The sequence below is a fragment of the Ambystoma mexicanum genome, chromosome 2p (genome assembly GCF_040938575.1).
Source record: "Ambystoma mexicanum isolate Mex_15411 chromosome 2p, UKY_AmexF1_1, whole genome shotgun sequence".
Taxonomy (NCBI): Eukaryota; Metazoa; Chordata; class Amphibia; order Caudata; family Ambystomatidae; genus Ambystoma; species Ambystoma mexicanum.
In genome coordinates, this window is record NC_090923.1 from 666,237,610 (window position 1) to 666,258,905 (window position 21,296).

Consider the following 21,296-nt stretch of genomic DNA (forward strand, 5'->3'; position numbering starts at 1 on the left):
CTGTAATCCTGATGTGGCGATGTAGATTGTCAGTGAGTATCTGTGGTCTACTGTATCACTGCTGAGAGGTCAAGGAAAACCACGAGGCAAGGATGGCCATCATTGAGAATTTTAAGGGCATCATCAATCACCTTGATGGTAGCCGTTTCTGTGATGCATCTAGGTCTGTACCACATTGATAGAACTGAAGGAGTTGCGTGGCCACTTTTTTTCTCATGGAACGTACCTAGGTGATGGGGCAGTAGTTACTGAGGTTGTCAGGGTTCAGTGTTGGTTTCTTGAGAAGCGGTAACATGTGTCCTGTCTTGAGGGCTGAGGGGAAGATGCTTTGAGGTAGGGAGATGTTGATGATTGTCAGGTAAGGGAGGAGTGCTTCATTAGCTAGGGTCTTGAGTACAGAGGCAGGGAGGTTGTTGTCTACGTATGATGCTTCCTTAAGGGATTCTAGGGTGGCAGTGAGGTCTTCCATAGCGAGTGTCTTGAATGTTGTCTAGGTAGTTGTGGTTTTGCGAGATGGGATGTGTAGTGTGCTGTCAGTTGTAGTGTTGGTGTCTATGTGTTGCAGAATCATGTTGATTTTGTTGGGAGGAATTAAGGAACAGTGTAAGAAAAACAGTCTACAAATAATGCAGAAAGAGGCAATGTAAGAAGGGCAGGCTGAGGTAAATAGGAAGAAAGGCAGTATAATGTAAGCGCAAAATGAAGATGGAGAGATAGCAGCAGAGGAGTGATGGATGTGGAAAGAGTTGACAGCGGGAGAAGCAATGAGAAAGGAAAGCAGATAACGGAAGGAGGCAGAGACAGAGAATGAGAATAAAGCATTGCAGAAGGAAAAGCAGAGTTTCAAACAAGAAGCAGTGAAGTAGAAACATTTGAAAAGAAGAAGTTGAATTCAATATAGAGCATCATTGCAAAGCCCGCACAGCACTCAACCTAAAAGTTAAACTTAACAGTGCGTTGACACTTGTGCCCTATAGCTACTCTATTGATGAGATTCTGGGTAAGGCATCCGCTTTACCTCTGACATGATCACATCCTGCCAATCATCTATTCAGGCTGGAAAAACGCCAATAAATTCACCGTATTGTAACAAGTACAGTACTTATTTTTCTGGGCAACCAACACCTCTCTGACTTGCTTCTCAAATACTCTGACACACATAGAACTCCCAACTCCGGCCACATCTACCAGTAAATTGTACTGTCAAATTCTGCCATCCTCATTTAAACCTTAGCAAGGACATCACCTAATTGCATCCACTCAGCCTCCAAGTGTAATATAAAGAGAGACGGTCTGTCTAGGTAAGTATGCCAATGCTCTCTGCTGCCACCATTCAACCTTCAGCAGATCTAAACTCAGACCGCCATACTGCCATTCGGCCTTACAGAACCTACCACATAGGCTCTGTATTATCCGCAACCAAAGTCTCGGATCAGGCTCAAGGTCCTGTGAATTTCCTGTAGCCATTAGAAAGTACAAACACACATCTGTAAACATGTTACAATGAAAAAATTGAGATCTTTCTGCAATACAATGCAATTACAATGCAGCAGTAGACTGATTGTTCAGGCTCTGATATTTTTGGAACACTCCTCTTCCTACTATCTCAGAAAAAAATAAGACCAAAGATCACATGAAACTGAGACCAAAAACAGTTTCAACGCACTTCATGAATAACCTAAACTTTTTGCCAGAACTGTGGCTGCCTCTTGCTTCAGCGTCTTGATTTCATCTGCTCATCCCTCTCTCCGCCACCTAGTGCTCTATGTCCTCCAATTTCCACCTGTTTTTCCTGCTTTCTAGTGGTTCACAGAGCATGCATGGATGGTGGATGATCTATAAATAGAACTAAAGAGAATAAGAAGAGTAGCAAAGGTGAGGTAGTGAAATAAATAAAAAGAAGGGGAAGGGAGACCAGTCACTCCCCTTGCTCACTGCTCCCATTACCTCCCAGGCATCCTGAACCTCAGATGTCCATCTTTCCTTGAGGATTGGCTTCACAGCACGGATGAACTGCACACCTACATACTAGAGATGGGGTGAAAGAAGTTAGCATCACTCCAGAAAGTATGCAACGTTTTGAACATTTAGTCAGTGATGGAAATACAACACAAATAGTGGAACTGTGATATGAGGGGGACAGAAGAAACATTGAGGAAAGGGTGGCATGAGGAAGGATTGTGGGCATGACACAGAGGGCAGGGTTCATTGAAAGATATTGGCGAGAGCGAGGACCTCTTTAAATCCTCAGTGCTGCACCAGCCACACCGGGCATGGTATGACAGAAGTGCAACAGAATAAGAGAGAGGGAGAGAGAGAGAGAGAGAGAGAGAGAGAGAAAGAGAGAGAGAGAGACAGAGAGAGAGATGAGAGCGACCCACATGTAACCCACTGTGGGGGGAACTGATGATAACTAAGGTTAAGAACAACTGAAGATGCCTTACAATAGCATTCTGTTCGCCTTTCCTTTTGTTTTCTGCTACAGGTTATTATAACCCAGTCTCTCCCCCTTAGAGGTTTTTGGTAAATCCCATCTAACCTTTGCCTTTTCATCCCACGTCAACTTCCCAGAGAGGTTCACCAGGGTGATCATGAGATCATGTAAACGGGGTTTGGAGACAGTTAAGAGACAGGTCAAGTGTCAAAGTGTCATAAAAAGTATATTGCTGCGCCTGCCTGCACCTGTCTCACAATCAGTGCGGGAAAACAATGCCCCACTACATACACTCTCTCCGTCTCCTATTTTAAGCAGCACGCTCCCTACAAATGAACAAATAAAGTATTTTTCATATTTAAGAACTTGAGTATCACAGGCATTATTTATAACAAATCCACATTTCCACAATTTCGACAAGCAGGAGTGAGCAGACAACCCACAACGACAGTCCAGAAGCAAGCACACACAACAGACATAACCTGCAAGCCACTTCCTCAAACTCATCACTGTGGTGCAGCTGCCACAGCACCACCAACATTCCTACTAATACCAGGCATGCCTGAAATCCTGTGGCAGTAATGGAAGGCCAGTGTCAATGCATGCATAGAAGCCCAAGAGTTACAGAATGAGGGAGTAAGCAGAAAAGAGGCAACGCTAACCAACCAATAGAGGCACTGTCACACTAACCAATGTACCAACCTATTCCCCCTTCTTGCTCCTCCAACATAACCAACGCCACTATATACACGGTATCGGGAGGATAGCTCAGAGGCAACGTGCTCACCTTGGAAACAAGACGACACGGAGCAACACAGGTTCGATCCGCTCTTAGAAAGCTCTGGGTATTAAGCGCGTAATAAATAACTAATCATATCATATCATATCAACCAGGGGCTAAGCACACTACACATAGACACAATGAGAACTAATCTAATCCTCGCACTCAACCATCTCTCTGACACTCTGGGTGTAACCTTAGAGGAGAACACCCTTGCAAATAGTCCGTAAATAAATCCATCGACACTACACAAATGCACACCATCACAATGCAATAAAACACCAGTCATCCGTGACTCTGGGCCCAATTATGGATACAACTAACCAGTGGGCAGAACTGAAACTCCACTCCAAGCTCATATGACCCACAAAACCAACACAAACACTAGCACACATCCGAGGCACTGAGTCCTCCTACCCATATGATTGCAACAAGCGGGGCGTCTAGAACCAACTCCTAAATGCAAGACATTGCACACAGACGCCACTTACACCTGGTTCTGAACCTATCCTATCATCCTATCCTCACCAACACACCCCGCACTCTTCTCTTCCATTGCCATGCGAGCGCCTGGAGACTGATCTCGGGTGGTATCAGTGCGCATTATAAATCAACATAACATAACATAAGACAACATGCTGGGCATGGAGGATCTCAGGAGTTTTAGGACTGCACGAGAAGGAAAACAAATTAAAAGCACGGTTTTTGATAAGAGGTTTTTTTCAACACATTTAAAACCCAGAGGTTTCTAAGCGCGGACCCATGGGTCGAACCTGTGCTGCTCCAAGTCATTGTGCTGCCAAGGAAATCACATTGCCCCTGAGCCATCCTCCCATGACAAATATGTAGAAACAATGCAAAGACTAACCAAACAGATTGACTGGAAGGGAATATTCTACAACTGAAAACTGGGGAGAGTGTTGAGGTCTACTTTTTGGCTATCAGAGAACTAGCAAATCATTGCCCATTTGGAAAAAAATGACGCCATGCTGCAAGGTTTACTCGTGGTGGGGCACTTCGCCAGTAAGAAACGAAAAAAACGTCGACAATACAGGAACCCTGCGTATAATTAGCCATAGCAGAATGCTGGGTGTAAAAGGTGTCAAAACCAAAGGCCAAAGCAGCAAGCTCACGTGGTTTCTAAAATGTAATGGTAAAGGAGTCAAGAAGGTGGCCATCTCAGAGTACGACCTCGCGATAATGCCAGAGGCTTCATACAGAAAGACTTGCGAGACAGGAAACCACTAACAAGAGCATGCATTATACCAAGCATGTACAGCGGTCGAAAGGAAAGCTACTTGGGTACATGAAGAGTAGTCTCAAGTACAAAGACTGAAGGACTGGAGGAAACATACACGTGACAACATAAGGAGACCTGGTCTTAGAATGGCGACACCAAGCCAAGCTTAACATAAAACGTTACCCCAATGCACGAGAAAATGTCATGCCAATCAGATGCATAAGTAACTAGAGGGGAGCCCCTATGTGAAAGGTCAGAGGGCTAGGCGTTCACAGGTATGTAACGCAGGGTGTCCTGCCACTTGTTAACTTAACATACAGTCATAAGTATATGAGATAATTGTATGAAATAATTGCAAATAACAAGGGGGGCCCTGAGAGATTCTCTGCCAGACATGAGTTCTTAGAGGCACAGCTACACCCTACTGATGAGGTTCAACCAGACCGAAACACGTGTCTGGGGTTGCTGTTGGTACTCTTGTTCAGAGGAGAATTGCCTAGCATTTCGGTGCTGGACTGAAGACTGATATGTTTGGGATATTTCTCCTCTGTGACAGATAGTGAGCAAACACTCTGGGTAAGGCTCGTGTAACCAGGACTAATGTCTGGCAGAGAGTCTCCCAGACCCCCCTTGTTATTTGCATATTTCAAGTAACTTTGGGTCTCACCCTAAGTTACTTGGGGAATCCAGACGTGGACCCTTTGCTCACTATTCTTAGAGAGGCACTCACTATTCTCACAGCTACACCCTACTGATGAGGTTCAACCAGACCGAAACACGTGTCTGGGGATGCTGTTGGTACTCTTGTTCAGAGGAGAATAGCCTAGCATTTCGGTGCTGGACTGCCCCAGGGCAGAACAAAGACTGATATGTTTGGGATGTTTCTCCCCTGTGAAAGATAGTGAGCTAAAGACTCTGGATAAGGCTCTTGTAACCAGGACTAATGTCTGGCAGAGAGTCTCCCAGGACCCTCCTTGTTATTTGCATTTTCAAGTAACTTTGCATCTCACCCTAAATTACTAGGGGAATCCAGACGTGGACCCCTTGCTCACTATTCTTAGAGAGGCACAGCTACACCCTACTGATGAGGTTCAACCAGACTGAAACATGTGTCTGGGGTTCCTGTTGATACTCTTGTTCAGAGGAGAATTGCTTAGCATTTCGGTGCTTGGCTGCCCCAGGGCAGGACAAAGACTGATATGTTGGGATATTTCTCCTCTGTGACAGATAGTGAGCTAAAGACTCTGGGTAATGCTCTTGTAACCAGGATTAATGTCTGGCAGAGAATCTCCCAGGACCCCCCTTGTTTTTTGCATATTTCAAGTAACTTTGGGTCTCACCCTAAGTTACTAGGGGAATCCAGACATGGACCCCTTGCTCACTATTCTTAGAGAGGCACAGCTACACCCTACTGATGAGGTTCAACCAGACCGAAACACGTGTCTGGGGTTGCTGTTGGTACTCTTGTTCAGAGGAGAATTGCCTAGCATTTCGGTGTTGGACTGCCTAGGGCAGGACAAAGACTGATATGTTTGGGATATTTCTCCTCTGTGAAAGATAGTGAGCTAAAGACTCTGGTTAAGGCTATTGTAACCAGGACTAATGTCTGGCAGAGAGTCTCCCAGGACCCCCTGTGTTATTTGTATATTTCAAGTAAGTTTGGGTCTCACCCTAAGTTACTAGGGGAATCCAGATGTGGACCCCTTGCTCACTATTCTTAGAGAGGCACAGCTACACCTTACTGATGAGGTTCAACCAGACCGAAACATGTGTCTGGGGTTGCTCTTGGTACTCTTGTTCAGAGGTGAATAGCCTAGCATTTTGGTGCTGGACTGCCCCAGGGCAGGACCAGGACAAAGACAATTATGTTTGGGATATTTCTCCTCTGTGAAAAATAGTGAGCTAAAGACTCTGGATAAGGCTCTTGTAACCAGGACTAATGTCTGGCAGAGAGTCTCCCAGGTCTCACCCTAAGTTAGTAAGAGAATCCAGATGTGGACCACTTGCTCACTATTCTTAGAGAGGCACAGCTACACCCTACTGATGAGGTTCAACCAGACCGAAACACGTGTCTGGGGTTGCTGTTGGTACTCTTGTTCAGAGGAGAATTGCCTAGCATTTCGGTGCTGGACTGCAACCCGGCCGGACAAATACTGATATGTTTGGGATATTTCTCCTCTGTGACAGAGAGTGAGCTAAAGACTCTGGGCAAGGCACTTGTAACCAGGACTAATGTCTGGCAGAGAGTCTCCCAGGACCCCCCTTGTTATTTGCATATTTCAAATAACTTTGGGTCTCACCCTAAGTTACTAGGGGAATCCAGACGTGGACTCCTTGCTCACTATTCTTAGAGAGGCACAGCTACACCCTACTGATGAGGTTCAACCAGACTGAAACACGTGCCTGGGTTTGCTGTTGGTACTCTTGTTCAGAGGAGAATTGCCCAGTATTTCGGTGCTGGACTTCCCCAGGGCAGGACAAAGACTGATATGTTTGGGATATTTCTCCTCTGTGAAAGATAGTGAGCTAAACACTCTGGGTAAGGCTCTCGTAACAGGACTAATGTCTGGCAGAGAGTCTCCCAGCACCCCCCTTGTTATTTGCATATTTCAAGTAACTTTGGGTCTCACCCTAAGTTACTAGGCGATCCAAACGTGGACCCCTTGCTCACTATTCTTAGAGAGGCACAGCTACACCCTACTGATGAGGTTCAACCAGACCAAAACACATGTCTGGGGTTGCTGTTGGTACTCTTGTTCAGAGGAGAATTGCCTAGCATTTCGGTGCTGGACTGCAACCCGGCCGGACAAATACTGATATGTTTGGGATATTTCTCCTCTGTGACAGAGAGTGAGCTAAAGACTCTGGGCAAGGCACTTGTAACCAGGACTAATGTCTGGCAGAGAGTCTCCCAGGACCCCCATTGTTATTTGCATATTTCAAATAACTTTGGGTCTCACCCTAAGTTACTAGGGGAATCCAGACGTGGACTCCTTGCTCACTATTCTTAGAGAGGCACAGCTACACCCTACTGATGAGGTTCAACCAGACTGAAACACGTGCCTGGGTTTGCTGTTGGTACTCTTGTTCAGAGGAGAATTGCCCAGTATTTCGGTGCTGGACTTCCCCAGGGCAGGACAAAGACTGATATGTTTGGGATATTTCTCCTCTGTGAAAGATAGTGAGCTAAACACTCTGGGTAAGGCTCTCGTAACAGGACTAATGTCTGGCAGAGAGTCTCCCAGCACCCCCCTTGTTATTTGCATATTTCAAGTAACTTTGGGTCTCACCCTAAGTTACTAGGCGATCCAAACGTGGACCCCTTGCTCACTATTCTTAGAGAGGCACAGCTACACCCTACTGATGAGGTTCAACCAGACCAAAACACATGTCTGGGGTTGCTGTTGGTACTCTTGTTCAGAGGAGAATTGCCTAGCATTTCGGTGCTGGACTGCAACCCGGCCGGACAAATACTGATATGTTTGGGATATTTCTCCTCTGTGACAGAGAGTGAGCTAAAGACTCTGGGCAAGGCACTTGTAACCAGGACTAATGTCTGGCAGAGAGTCTCCCAGGACCCCCCTTGTTAGTTGCATATTTCAAATAACTTTGGGTCTCACCCTAAGTTACTAGGGGAATCCAGATGTGGACCCCTTGCTCACTATTCTTAGAGAGGCACAGCTACACCCTACTGATGAGGTTCAACCAGACTGAAACACGTGCCTGGGGTTGCTGTTGGTACTCTTGTTCAGAGGAGAATTGCCCAGTATTTCGGTGCTGGACTTCCCCAGGGCAGGACAAAGACTGATATGTTTGGGATATTTCTCCTCTGTGAAAGATAGTGAGCTAAACACTCTGGGTAAGGCTCTCGTAACAGGACTAATGTCTGGCAGAGAGTCTCCCAGCACCCCCCTTGTTATTTGCATATTTCAAGTAACTTTGGGTCTCACCCTAAGTTACTAGGGGAATCCAAACGTGGACCCCTTGCTCACTATTCTTAGAGAGGCACAGCTACACCCTACTGATGAGGTTCAACCAGACCAAAACACATGTCTGGGGTTGCTGTTGGTACTCTTGTTCAGAGGAGAATTGCCTAGCATTTCGGTGCTGGACTGCCCCAGGGCAGGACAAAGACTGATATGTTTGGGATATTTCTCCTCTGTGAAAGATGGTGAGCTAAAGACTCTGGTTAAGGCTCTTCTAACCAGGACTTGTGCCTGGCAGAGAGTCTCCCAGTACCCCCGTGTTATTTGTATATTTCAAGTAACTTTGGGTCTCACCTTAAGTTACTAGAGGAATCCTTGCTCACTATTCTTAGAGAGGCAAAGTTACACCCTACTGATGAGGTTCACCCAGACCGAAACACGTGTCTGGGGTTGCTGTTGGTACTCTTGTTCAGAGGAGAATAGCCTTGCATTTCGGTGCTGGACTTCCCCAGGGCAGGGCAAAGACTGATTTGTTTGGGATATTTCTCCTCTGTGAAAGATAGTGAGCTAAAGACTCTGCGTAAGGCTCTTGTGATCAGGAATAATGTCTGGCAGGGTGTCTCCCAGGACCTCCCTTGTTATTTGCATATTTCAAGGTACTTTGGGTCTCACCCTAAGTTACTAGGGGAATCCAGACATGGACCCCTTGCTCACTATTCTAAGAGAGGCACAGCTACACCCTACTGATGAGGTTCAACCAGACCGAAACACGTGTCTGGGGTTGCTGTTGGTACTCTTGTTCAGAGGAGAATTGCCTAGCATTTCGGTGCTGGACTGCCCCAGGGCAGGACAAAGACTGATATGTTTGGGATATTTCTCCTCTGTGAAAGATAGTGAGCTAAAGACTCTGCGTAAGGCTCTTGTGATCAGGAATAATGTCTGGCAGAGTGTCTCCCAGGACCTCCCTTGTTATTTGCATATTTCAAGGTACTTTGGGTCTCACCCTAAGTTACTAGGGGAATCCAGACATGGACCCCTTGCTCACTATTCTAAGAGAGGCACAGCTACACCCTACTGATGAGGTTCAACCAGACCGAAACACGTGTCTGGGGTTGCTGTTGGTACTCTTGTTCAGAGGAGAATTGCCTAGCATTTCGGTGCTGGACTGCCCCAGGGCAGGACAAAGACTGATATGTTTGGGATATTTCTCCTCTGTGAAAGATGGTGAGCTAAAGACTCTGGTTAAGGCTCTTCTAACCAGGACTTGTGCCTGGCAGAGAGTCTCCCAGTACCCCCGTGTTATTTGTATATTTCAAGTAACTTTGGGTCTCACCTTAAGTTACTAGAGGAATCCTTGCTCACTATTCTTAGAGAGGCAAAGTTACACCCTACTGATGAGGTTCACCCAGACCGAAACACGTGTCTGGGGTTGCTGTTGGTACTCTTGTTCAGAGGAGAATTGCCTAGCATTTCGGTGCTGGACTGCCCCAGGGCAGGACAAAGACTGATATGTTTGGGATATTTCTCCTCTGTGAAAGATAGTGAGCTAAAGACTCTGGGTAAGGCTCTTGTAACCAGGACTAATGTCTGGCAGAGAGTCTCCCAGGACCCCCCCTTGTTATTTGCGTGTATGAGATAATTACCAGAACCAATGGACCAATGGCTAGAATGAATCAAGAGCCTGGTTCTAAGTTCATAGCGTTGTAAAATAATAATTATATTCTCTACAAAAGGCTTTTTCAAGTCAACCTTCTTAAATTGGCTGAATCAATTGTATTCCTGTTTTCGTTTACGTATAAAGGTACAATAGTTTGCTGCTCTGTACATTCCTGGCAATTTTTTTACTTATTTTTCTTTTCATGTTTTTGCATTCAAAATAAAACAATAATAGTGCAAAATAATTAATTATAAAACAATAGGGCACAGTGCAATATGTGAACACCAAACATTTTTGTCAGAGCAGTGCCTGTGAGCACTGCTTATATTAAATTGGACAATTCAAAAATCATATTGTCACAATTATAAACACGATAAGCATAAAACAACAATTCATCATCATCATCGGGTCTATGTGGGTATCCTAATCTATGACCTAACCTAGGTCAGGCTGCAGACAAGAAGTGACCAATCCTGGGTCGCTAGTTTCTTATGTTTCTTCTCGAGAGTGTCAGCCATGAACTGGTCATTGTTGCATTCATCTTTTTTAGTTTTTCTCGTGCTTTAACGAGGGAAGCAGTGTTGATACATTTCTCTTTCTCGGAGCCAAGTTCTTCTTTGATTTTCAGGTGGATGCTTTGGGCCATTGCTATCGTGAGGGCCATTAAATCCCTACTGCATCTTGTGGCAATCTGATTGAAACCCAACATATATTCTTTGTTTTCTGAAAAGAGTGCTGGTTCATTCCGAATGGTAAGTCCTACTGTGACTAGGTTGGCTTTCAGGTACTCTCTTAAAAAATGGCAGTGTACCTCTGTCCTGAAGCATTTGTTTTTGAGTTTAAGTAATTCATCATCGATGCTGTTGATGATTTGGACTGGTTATGCCCTGCATATTGACATTACATGAAGCCGTCACTTTTCAATAGGGTAAATAGGGTACTTGCGCGCAAAATCAGACACACGTCCCCATTCGTCGATTAATGGAAAACAATGCGCATGGCTTACCCGGGACTTGCGAGGAATCCACGGCAGTCCACCACGTCACTGCGACTCGACAAACGCCTTGTATGAGACTCCAACAGAAGAACAGGTTACTTACCAAACTAGTAACGTTCTTTCGACTGGATCTTCTTCCAACGTATTCCTCATCTACGACATGTAATGTCCACAGCTGTGCTGCTTGGGATTTTTTTTTAGGCAGAGAGCGCCCTTGTGTCGATGGCGTCGAGTTGATGTCCCTCGAGGGCATCCGTCAAGGTTGACGTCATCGGATGTTATAAGTAGGACGCATGGCGCCCGTAGCATCAGTTCATGTTTTTTGCCCCTCACAATGTGTTGCATACATGCCTAGAGTCCAAAGCCGATGGCACTTTGCCTTGCAGGATATAAGCTTTAATGGCATGGGATATTCTTGAGAGGGGTAGGGTGGGACGGTGATGAGGAATACGTTGGAGGAACATCCAGTCGAAAGAAGGTTACCAGTTTGGTAAGTAACTTGTTCTTCGAATGGATTGTGTCCTCCAACGTATTCCTCATCTATGAGAGATTCCCAAAGCAGTAAAGATGAGTGGAGGAGGGAAAGAATTTAGATATATCTAATTCAAATGGCAGAGTACAGAACTGCCTTACCAAGGCAGCATCCTGGGCATGGGACGTATCCAAGGAGTAATGCTTAACAAACGTGTGTATAGAAGACCATGTTACAGTGTCACAGATATTCTTAATGGGCACACCCCTCTGAAGTGCTGTTGAAGTGGCAATTACCCTGGTGGAAGGTGCTCGCAACCCTTCAGGAGGGTCCTTACCAGCCAACCGGTAACATTCCGAAATAGTGAGGATAATCCACCTAGAGAGGGTTTGCTTAGAAACCGCCTGTCCCAAACGGTGACCTGTATATCGCACAAAGAGCTGGTCGTCCACTCTAAGTTTGGCCATTCTGGAGAGATTAAAGCTCAAGGCTCTCCTAGGATCCAACCTATGAAGCCGTTCCTCTTCCTTACTAGGATGAGGAGGATAGAAAGCGGGAGTACCACCTTCTGACTCAAATGAAATTCTTACACAACCTTAGGTAAAAAGAACGGACAAACTTTCAGTACAACCCTGTCCTTGTGGAACAAAGTAAAAGGTGGCTTAGTAGAAAGTGCCTGCAACTCACTCACTCTTCTAGCAGAAGTAACTGCAACTAAGAAAACAGTCTTAAATGTCAACAGCCTCAAAGAGCAAGAGTGCAAAGGCTCGAATGGAGCACCCATCAGAAATCTCAAAACCAAATTAAGGTCCCAGACCAGCACCTGAAATGGAGACGGTGGGAACACATTTGTGAGCCCTTTCAAAAATGGAGTGATTAGTGGAATTTTAAAATAAGAGCATTCCTCTGAAGAGCGCTTAAATATAGACAGCGCTGCCAAGTAACCTTTAATGATGTCCACCTGAAGGCCCCTGTGGGCCAAGGAAAGCAGAAAAGAGAGAATCTCCAGAATCGAGCACTGAAAAGGATCCACATTCCGACCCCTCCACCAGTCGAAAAACGTACACCAATGACAACGCTACAGGGTCTTCGCTGCCGGCCGTAAAGCCGAAAGCAACACCTCCATCAAGTCATCCTGGAAGGTCCCAATCTCTATATCTCAACCTCTCAGAAACAATGCGTGAAGGTTGAGAGTCTTGACCTCCGGAGGGAGAACCCAACCTTCCTCCTGCGAGAGTAGACCTGAGGGGCAGATGCATTAGAGGACAGATGGACATTTCTAGAAGGTCAAGATACCCCGCTCTCCGGGCCCAATCCGGTGCAATGAGGATCATGCGGGTCCTGGACCTTCTCAACCTCCTGAGAACCTGATAGATGATGGGTACAGTCTGAAATGCATACAGTAGCAGAAAGAGCCACTCCACCACAAACGCGTCTCCTAGAGCTCCTGAGAGGAAATTCCCTTGATCAGAACCTTTCACACTTCCGGTTGGCACCGGTTGTGAACAGGTCCACCTGTGGGGTTCCCCAAAGGGCGAAGATCTCTTGAACGACTTCATGAGCTAGCTCCCACTCGTGAGATACTGCGCCCTGCCTTCTCAGAGCACCCGCCACCATGTTCTCCTTGCCAGCGAGATGAAGCGCTGATAGGGACATTCCCTCATTGATCGCCCAGAACCAGAGCTGGATTGTCTAGCTGCACAGAGGCAGCGACCCTACACCCCCTCTTTTGTTGAGGTAATGCATTGCCACTGTGTTGTCTGTCATTATCATGACATTCTTCCCCCATGCAGAAGGCAGGAAAGCCTTCAGTGCTAGCCTGATTGCTCTCAGCTCCAAAAGATTGATGTGAAGTCTGGACTCCGATGGAGACCAGCGACCGCTGATGGACAGATCGCCACCATGAGCTCCCCCCCTGTCAGGGAAGCATCTGTCACCACTGTGACCTCTGCCCATGGTTGCTAAAAAGGCTCCCCTTTCATGAGATTCTCCTTGTCGGCCCACTAAAGAAGATTCTGCGAGACCGCGGGCGGAACATGAAGGATATCCGAAATCCTGCCCGAGAACTGGGACCACTGAATCCTTAGAGCCCACTGAAGGGATCTTATCCTCAAGCGAGCCTCTGGCACGTGAAAAATACAGGATGCCATGAGGCCAAGCAACCTCAAGAATGCAACAGCCAGAAGACTCTAGGCTTATTGAAATTTTGTGAGAATCTGTAGAATGTGATGAACCATCCCCTTGGGTGGTGATCACAACCCCAACAATGTGTTCTAAACTGCCCCTATGTACTGCAGCCGTTGGGATGGTGTCATATGCGACTTCTTGAAGTTCAGGGAGAAGCCCAGCTTGTGAAGAGAGTGGCAGGTGACTCTTAGATGATCCAAGGCTTGTTCGGGAGAACGCACCCTGATCAACCAATCGTCCAGGTAGGGCTAGACATGACTCCCCCCTCTCCTGAGATGCGCTGCCACCACCACCATGAGCTTGGTGAAAACCCTTGAGGCAGAGGTGAGCCCCAACAGCAGGACCCAAAACTGATAGTGGGATCCACCGTCTGCAAACGTGAGGTATTTCCTGTGCTTGAGATGTATTAGCACATGGAAATAAGCATCCTGCAGGTCAAATGACACCAACCTATCCTGAAGCTAGAGAGCCTGAGTGACCATCTTGAACTTGTCCTTCCTGAGGAACTTCTTCAAGCAACATAAGTACAAGATGGGTCTCAGTCCTCCGTCCTTCTTGGGTATCAAAAAATAAGGGGAATACCAACCTTTGTTCCGCTCCGCCAAAGGCACGGGTTCTATAGCGCCTTCCTCTAGCAGGGCCAAAACCTCCTGCACAAGGTGCGGATACGGAACCTTCAAAGAGTGTTTCCCTGGTGGATTGCCATGAGGTCATTGAAGAAAAGGGAGGCAGTAACTGTGGACTATAGTATCCAGAGCCCACACATCTGAATTAATGGCTCGTCATTCTTTGAGATGCTGTGACAGCCTGCCCCCACTGGAGAACGATGAGTCATGACCTCATAGCTGCTTAGAAGCGGCAGTGACAGTGCCAGAAGGCAAAGAGGCAGCTGCCTGAGTGGCTTTGGCACCCCTACTTCGTCCACCGTGAGTGCCTCTTCGGAGGCCCCTTTGACTGGGCATCCTCTTCTCCTTTCCAAATGAGGAGTAATAGCGAAAGGAACCACCCTTCCATTGCTGTCCCCTAGGATGGAAAGGCAGAGGTTGTCGGACAGCCCCGCCCAAAGATTTGGCAGCCGCCTTGGCGGTCTGCAACTTTTCAAGGCTCTCGTCAGCCTTGCTGCCAAAAAGATGCGACCCGTCAAAGGGCATGTTGAGAAGACGGGCCTGCACATCTGGTGCAAAACCAGAATTCTGCAACCATGCAAATATGCGCATCACGGTGCTCATAGCCATGGACCGCACTACACAATCCGCAGTGTCCAAACCAGACTGAAGGGATTCACACATGGCGTCCTTGCCATCCTGCACAATGGCCAGAAAGCCATCCCTTTCTTCCCCTTCTGGGATATGCTCAGCTGACAGCGAAATACAATTCCACAGAGTGTGTGAAAACTTCACCAAGGCACAAGTGGAGTTGGCCGCTTTGAGGGCCATACTCCCAGCAGCAAATACCTTGCGCGCCCATCCATCCATGCGTTTATCATCCCAGTCCGGAGGGATGGAGGGGTACGCTGCTTGCTTTGAGGTGGCCGTAGCCGCCTGAACCACCAGATTCTCAGGAGTGGGGTGAGTGGATAAGTAGCCGGGGTCGCCACTTGAAGGGTGGTATTTCTTCAACACAGACTTGTCAACCGCCGGAATAGATTCTGGGGAAGTCCAAGTAGCAGCCACCCTTTTCTGTAAGGCCACATGAAATGGCAACACCTGGTCAGTGGACGGACCCTGATCCAAAATGTCCGTAAGATCATCTTGATCATATTCACCCTGAGGCCTGGACCAACCCAGGTATTCGGCAACTCTCAACATCAGCCTCCAATAGGAGGATTCTGCATGTTCACCCGGTTTGGGTTTCCCAAATTCCATCTCAGGTGAGGTGTCGAGGCCACTTGCATCATGTAGTGACTTGCGCAAATGCTCAATCCTACTATCCTCATCAGTGAGACATTCCGGAACATTACGTGTCTCACAGGGTAGACCAAAAGGCTCAAGGTCACCATCAGACCTCTCCCCATCATCATCCTCCTCATAAATGTTCTGGAGGTATTGGAAACACTCTTTACTAGGGAGAGGAGTGCACCTCTTATCTAAAACAGGCTTCACAGACTTAGTAAGAGTCTTTCTAGGAGGTTCTGATGCCACAGGGGCTTCCGAAGGCAACTCCAGCAGAGTTGCAAAAGATGCTCACTGCTTTGCATTTTTTGCCCACTAGGTCATTCCAGCAGACCACCAATATAGTAGGTGGCATCTCCCAGGCCACGCATGCTCGCTGCTTACACCGGGTGTTGGAAATCATAACTGCACATCCTTCTGTCTGCCGGCATATCTATATGCCCAGAACACAGGCAGCAAGGCAATGAGTGGCCCAGGATTTGTATGGGGTGGCACACTTTCCAAAAGTGCTAGGTGCTATTGATTGCACTTGTGTTGCTCTATGTCTACCTCAAGCAACAGAGCACATCTACCGCAACCGGAAACATTGTCACTCCATCAATGTTCAAATTGTGTGTGATGCCAAGGGCATCATTGCTGAAGCGTATGCCAACTATCATGGGAGCACACATGATAGTTAAATCTTCAGGACTCCCCTGCTACACTGGGACCTGGAAGTTGGGAAGCATGGCAACACATGGCTCATTGGTGAGTATGAATGGCCATGCACAGACCAGTAGACACTGTCAGCAAATGACAATGACAACCATTCTCACATCTACCGGGGTCAGTGCTTATCCTCTGAGCACATACATGATGATGCCCATACGCAACTCTAACACACCTGCTGAGGTAAGGTACAACACTAACCATATTGCAACTTAGGTTATAGTGGAGCATGCATTCGGAGTGCTCAAGTCACGTTTCCGCTCCCTTGACCACTCTGGTGGTGTGTTGCTATATGCACCACCAGTAGTCTTCAGGATCATTGTGGCGGCATGTGTCCTGCACAATGTTGCAACACAGCATGGCGTCTCGGTGGACATGGTGGTGGCACACCATCCATACCCACAGGCACACCGCCTGCGTATGGGTGGGCAAAGGGCAAATGGAGAGGCTGGCAGGGTGGACCTGGAGGCAGGTCTGTGCTCGCACCCCCACGCTATGTTGAATCTTCAGGTGGAAGTGGTGCTGGAGGCTGATCATGCGGTGCACTGGCCTGGTCCTCAGTGGCAGCCATCATGCGTGACACTGATGGGTGCACCAGCAGACTGATAGCTTGGAGGTCACTATGCACACCCTCATGGGTTGCAAGGAGTTCCTCCAAGATTGTCAGCCTCAAGGCTAATGCCTCCTGGCAGAACTTTCTTTTGGTGGCTGCATGTTCCTCACGGATTGCAGCCCTGTGGGCCAACAACTCACGCCTCAGGGCATCCCTGTATGCCCGGCCCTCTGCAAGCAGGGATGCTGTAGACACTGCAGATCTACCCGTCGGCCCCTGATGTTGGTTTCCATGCGCAGCCTGTGGTAGTGGCATGTGGACCGCATGACCTGCAGCTGTTGCTCCACCTGTGTTGCTGGGGGGGATCATGGAAGTGGTCACCCTATCCATGCCCTCAGCCATACTCTCAAAGGCAGCAGCCTGTTGGTGTGCCGAACGCTTACTGTGATGCCCCTGTCCATGGCTGCAGGTCTGCAACACTCCCTTGGACATCTGTACCAAAAACCAATACATGGGAGGGTGGCCTTGCAGGCATAACCACCACAGACGGGCGTGCTAACACTGACTGGCCTTGTGAAGGTACCTGACCCCCTGCAGACTGATGGGCCCCAACTGCTCCACCAATTGGTGCACTCACCTCCACCAGCATTGAGGACTGCACATCCGGTTCAGCATCAGAGCCAGTATACTCCAAAGAGTCAGAAGAGTCTGCAGCATGGCTCAGGAGGGTCTGTAGCACCAATGTGTCCTCACGGTCTGCCACACCACATCTTCCACTGGTGGTCTGAAGCACCACCTACTCTTCTTCATCCTCCTCCTCTGCCTCAGGTGCATCCTCAACTGCACATAGATAGAAAAAGATATGACGAGTCATGTGCAACGTGTCTAGAGTAAACATGTGTATCACATTGCTGTCATACAACAAAATGCAGGGCATGTTGCCATAAGAAATATAAAATCCACACACTCTGGACAACAAGCTATCTGAGCATGGCATATGCAGACTAGCAACACAATTCCCTGTTCAGGTCCATGCTGCCAGTGGACGCATTGCCAACCAACAAGGTCGTTAAGAAACACATTATGGATCATGGTACCGCAACCTGTTGACTAATACCAGTGAAATGGGCTTGGACATGTGCCTCTGTGACATGCAATTATATCACATGGCAACAGGCAGACACACATATCCACATCCAAGTCAGCATCCATCACATCCCACACCAGTGTTGTCTTGGTACAGGGACTGTACCCAATGGGAACACGCCATAAGTATGGGAAAAAGGAAATAGTCCCAGGTGATGTATGGCTCTAAGAGTACCATCTAGGCTGAGAGTAAGTCTACAGAGTTGTAGATTGGAACCAGTTACAGTGACCCACAAGAGGTAGAGGGGCATGTACCCATGGAGTGTTGGAGGGTAACAGGGATCAGGCCTCACAACAATTTGCCTCAGGAGTCATTGCCATTGGGGCAGCGGGGATGTGAACAGTCTGGACATAAGCACACTTACTCAGGGCATGCCATAAGGCATGTTGGGTATCATCTTGGACATGTGTGAACAGAGATTCAATACCCTACCTCAAGGCATGAAGTGCAACTAGTATTTCGTATACATGCGCATGTCTAGCAGAGCAGAGTCACTCACATTAAGGATTCAGCAAACAACTGTGCATGTTGTGATATCATGTTGCAGCTGTAGGGGGTTATGCTTGTGGGGATGTGTACTGTTACACAGACATGTTCAACTTATGTACAACACATTATTTGTATCCACGCTTGTGCACTGGACAGGAGTCAGTAAACCACATGACATGGTTCACCCGGGGCAGTCATTCCAATGCAGCCAGATGTGCACCACAATTATACATCTTGGTGATGCATTATTTTACTTACTCAGGATGTACAATGTTGGTCACTCACCGGATGTGTCCTCGTAATTTCCTAGGCCTCCCGTGCCTTGCACCTGCTCCAGTAGAACGAATTGGCGCATATCCTGTTCATGCTCGGTCAGCTCCTCCTCCTCTGGTGACCCCCTTCCTGTTGTCAGAGCAGAGGCCATGTTGGCACCCAGCTTGGACTTGGAGCAACAGGTGAGATAATTCCAGTGCTTCACTATCTGTGCACAAGTGCGCTTCTCGTACCCTAAGGTGTTGATCTCGTCCGTGACATGCTGCCAATGCACCATACACTGAGCAGTTGTATGTGTGCTCCCCAGATGCTGGCACATGTCACTGTAGTGAATGGTGATGTAGTCCATGAGGCTCTTAAATTTGTCATCATGGAAGTTCTTCTTGATTAACGTGCCAGTGTCCTGTGCTGTGTCATGGGGTTGAGCCTATTCCTGCTGTGTAGGCTTTGACCTCTTGCCATGAGGTCTTGGTGCCACCCCTGTGTGGCTGGGACCAGTTTGGGGTCTAGATGCCAGACCTCAAGTGGCCTGGGGCATGGCATGACCTTCTTGGTCTGGGGCAGCTGCTTCCACAGCATGTCCCTTAGCCTTTCGGGCTGGGACAGCTGCTTCCACAACACATCCAAAATCCCTTGTGGCTGAGACAGCTGCTTCCACAGCATGTCCCGGAACCCTTGGGGCTGGGATATCTGCTTTCTCTGCACATCCCCAGACCCTTGGGGGTTGAACAGCTGCTTCTCCAGCACATCCATGACCCTGCCCCCATCTGCCCCCTTTCACTCTTGGGGCCTTTCCACTAATGTTTCAGTTGTAACGGAAATATAGAAGGCACACCCAGTAATTGTCCTGACCAATATGAGTGAGGGGCCTGTCTACGTGATATGAGATGTAGTTCTGTGGTCAAGCAAGTCTCAAATGTACTTCAGGTGTGGATATTACAGCATGCGTAATGCACAGAAACCCCTAAAAAATAAATAAAGTGCGTACACGATACCAGGAGAGCTGCCAAAATAAAATAAAAAGGAGTATGTGATACGCAGTGGCACACAGCAACACGAAAATGCGTCTGTGAACCCCGGAAAGCTACCGGAAAGGTAAGAATAGTGGTATGCAATTCACAGGGGCATATTTGAAAAAAATGCATATGTGACTCACTAATCTCCACCAAAATAAGACGTTTGTGTTACGTATGTTACGCGCTGAGGCCCTTTCCTCTGATTTCATGTGTCCAGGCTTTTCTTGTTTTTATGCACAAAGTCCCTTCACTCTGTTCACGGCTGCAATCATTGTGAGACACAGAAGATCCATGCTCCTGCCTCTGTGCCATTTTACCTGCCTTCACCTGCCCTGTGCTGCCTCCAACTTTGCCATCTGCTGCTGCCTGTACAGTGCGCATGCCCGCTGCCCACCTGCACTGCGTTTGGAGTGGCTGCTGTCCCGCCATTGCCTAAGCTCTCCTCTCCCGCCCTGTGACTGCTTCAGCTGATTTGCTGGACTCCCACTGTGCCATTCCACAACAACCGCTTCACATTCCAGCTCCAGGACCATCTTGCCAACTCACACCTGCCTCAGGGTTTGCCATGTCGGCACCATCATCCTCAGACCAGAGCAGCAACCCCATTGCAGCGAGGCAGAGGAGCAGGCCACAGCCACCTACACGTGGCAGATCATTTTCAGGGAGCGATGTGGCTGAGGCAGCGCTAGTGACATTGGGCATGGCTGCTGGGGGTAAGTCCAAGAAGGTGAATGTGTGAGCTGACTCCTCAGCAACGGTGGGCCAGATGATGCCACGCAGGGGCCCTGCATGGCGGAATACACCCTGGAGTCATGCATGTTGATGGAGGTGGAGGAGGTGGCTGTTGCAGCTAGGTGGGGGCGTTGAGGTGGGTGCGCTTGGTGCAATCCTGTCCCGGGAGAATGAGGCTGTGCAGGCCACCGCAGAGGTGCCTGTGCAAAATCCGGTCCTTGGGGCATCAAATGCAGCAGTGCACACCTGCTAGGATGCCTCCACCCAGATCCATCCGCCCTTGTTGGCTGGTGTGTCCACCCAGACCAGCACCCCCTTGCCATCTGGTATGCCCATCCAGGATTATGTGCTGCCCCTGATGAAGCAGACAGATGTCATTCGTGATGATGCGCCGCTACTCGTAGTCTGCTTGCCCATCATCACAGTGAGCTATACCGCCTTGTGTCCTGGCTTGCAACATGCTTTTGCTGTGGTGAACTCCATGGGATGTTCACTCATGAGACCACCTCCTCGTCTTCCTCCTCTGTGCGCCAGTCGTCCTCCAGCGTGCCTTTCGGCTCAGATATACCAGCAGGGCCTCCTGTGCACCAGTCCCACCCACAATTCCCCATCTGGTGGAGCTCACATCCCTGCCCATGTTGGGAGTCTAAGGCACAGCAGCTGAGGTGGCCACTGTGCCTACCCGGGCAACAACAGGGGCACAGGAAATGGAGGGACAGCAGGCACCTATGAGCACGGCAGGTGCCGTATCGATGAGCAGTGCAGGTGCCGTATGCCCCCAGGGATCGTCAT

At 48.2% G+C, this 21,296-nt stretch overlaps 1 protein-coding gene across 3 annotated transcripts in view; it reads right to left on the reverse strand.

Moving 5' to 3' along the window:
• LOC138566675 (neuroglobin-like) overlaps positions 1–21,296 on the reverse strand; it is a 370,623-nt gene that overhangs the window by 25,849 nt on the left and 323,478 nt on the right. For all 3 annotated transcript variants that reach the window (XM_069644241.1, XM_069644243.1, XM_069644242.1), the window contains one exon: positions 1,948–2,028. In XM_069644241.1, coding sequence (XP_069500342.1) covers positions 1,948–2,028 — 81 coding nt within the window. The remainder of the gene's footprint in view (positions 1–1,947; positions 2,029–21,296) is intronic.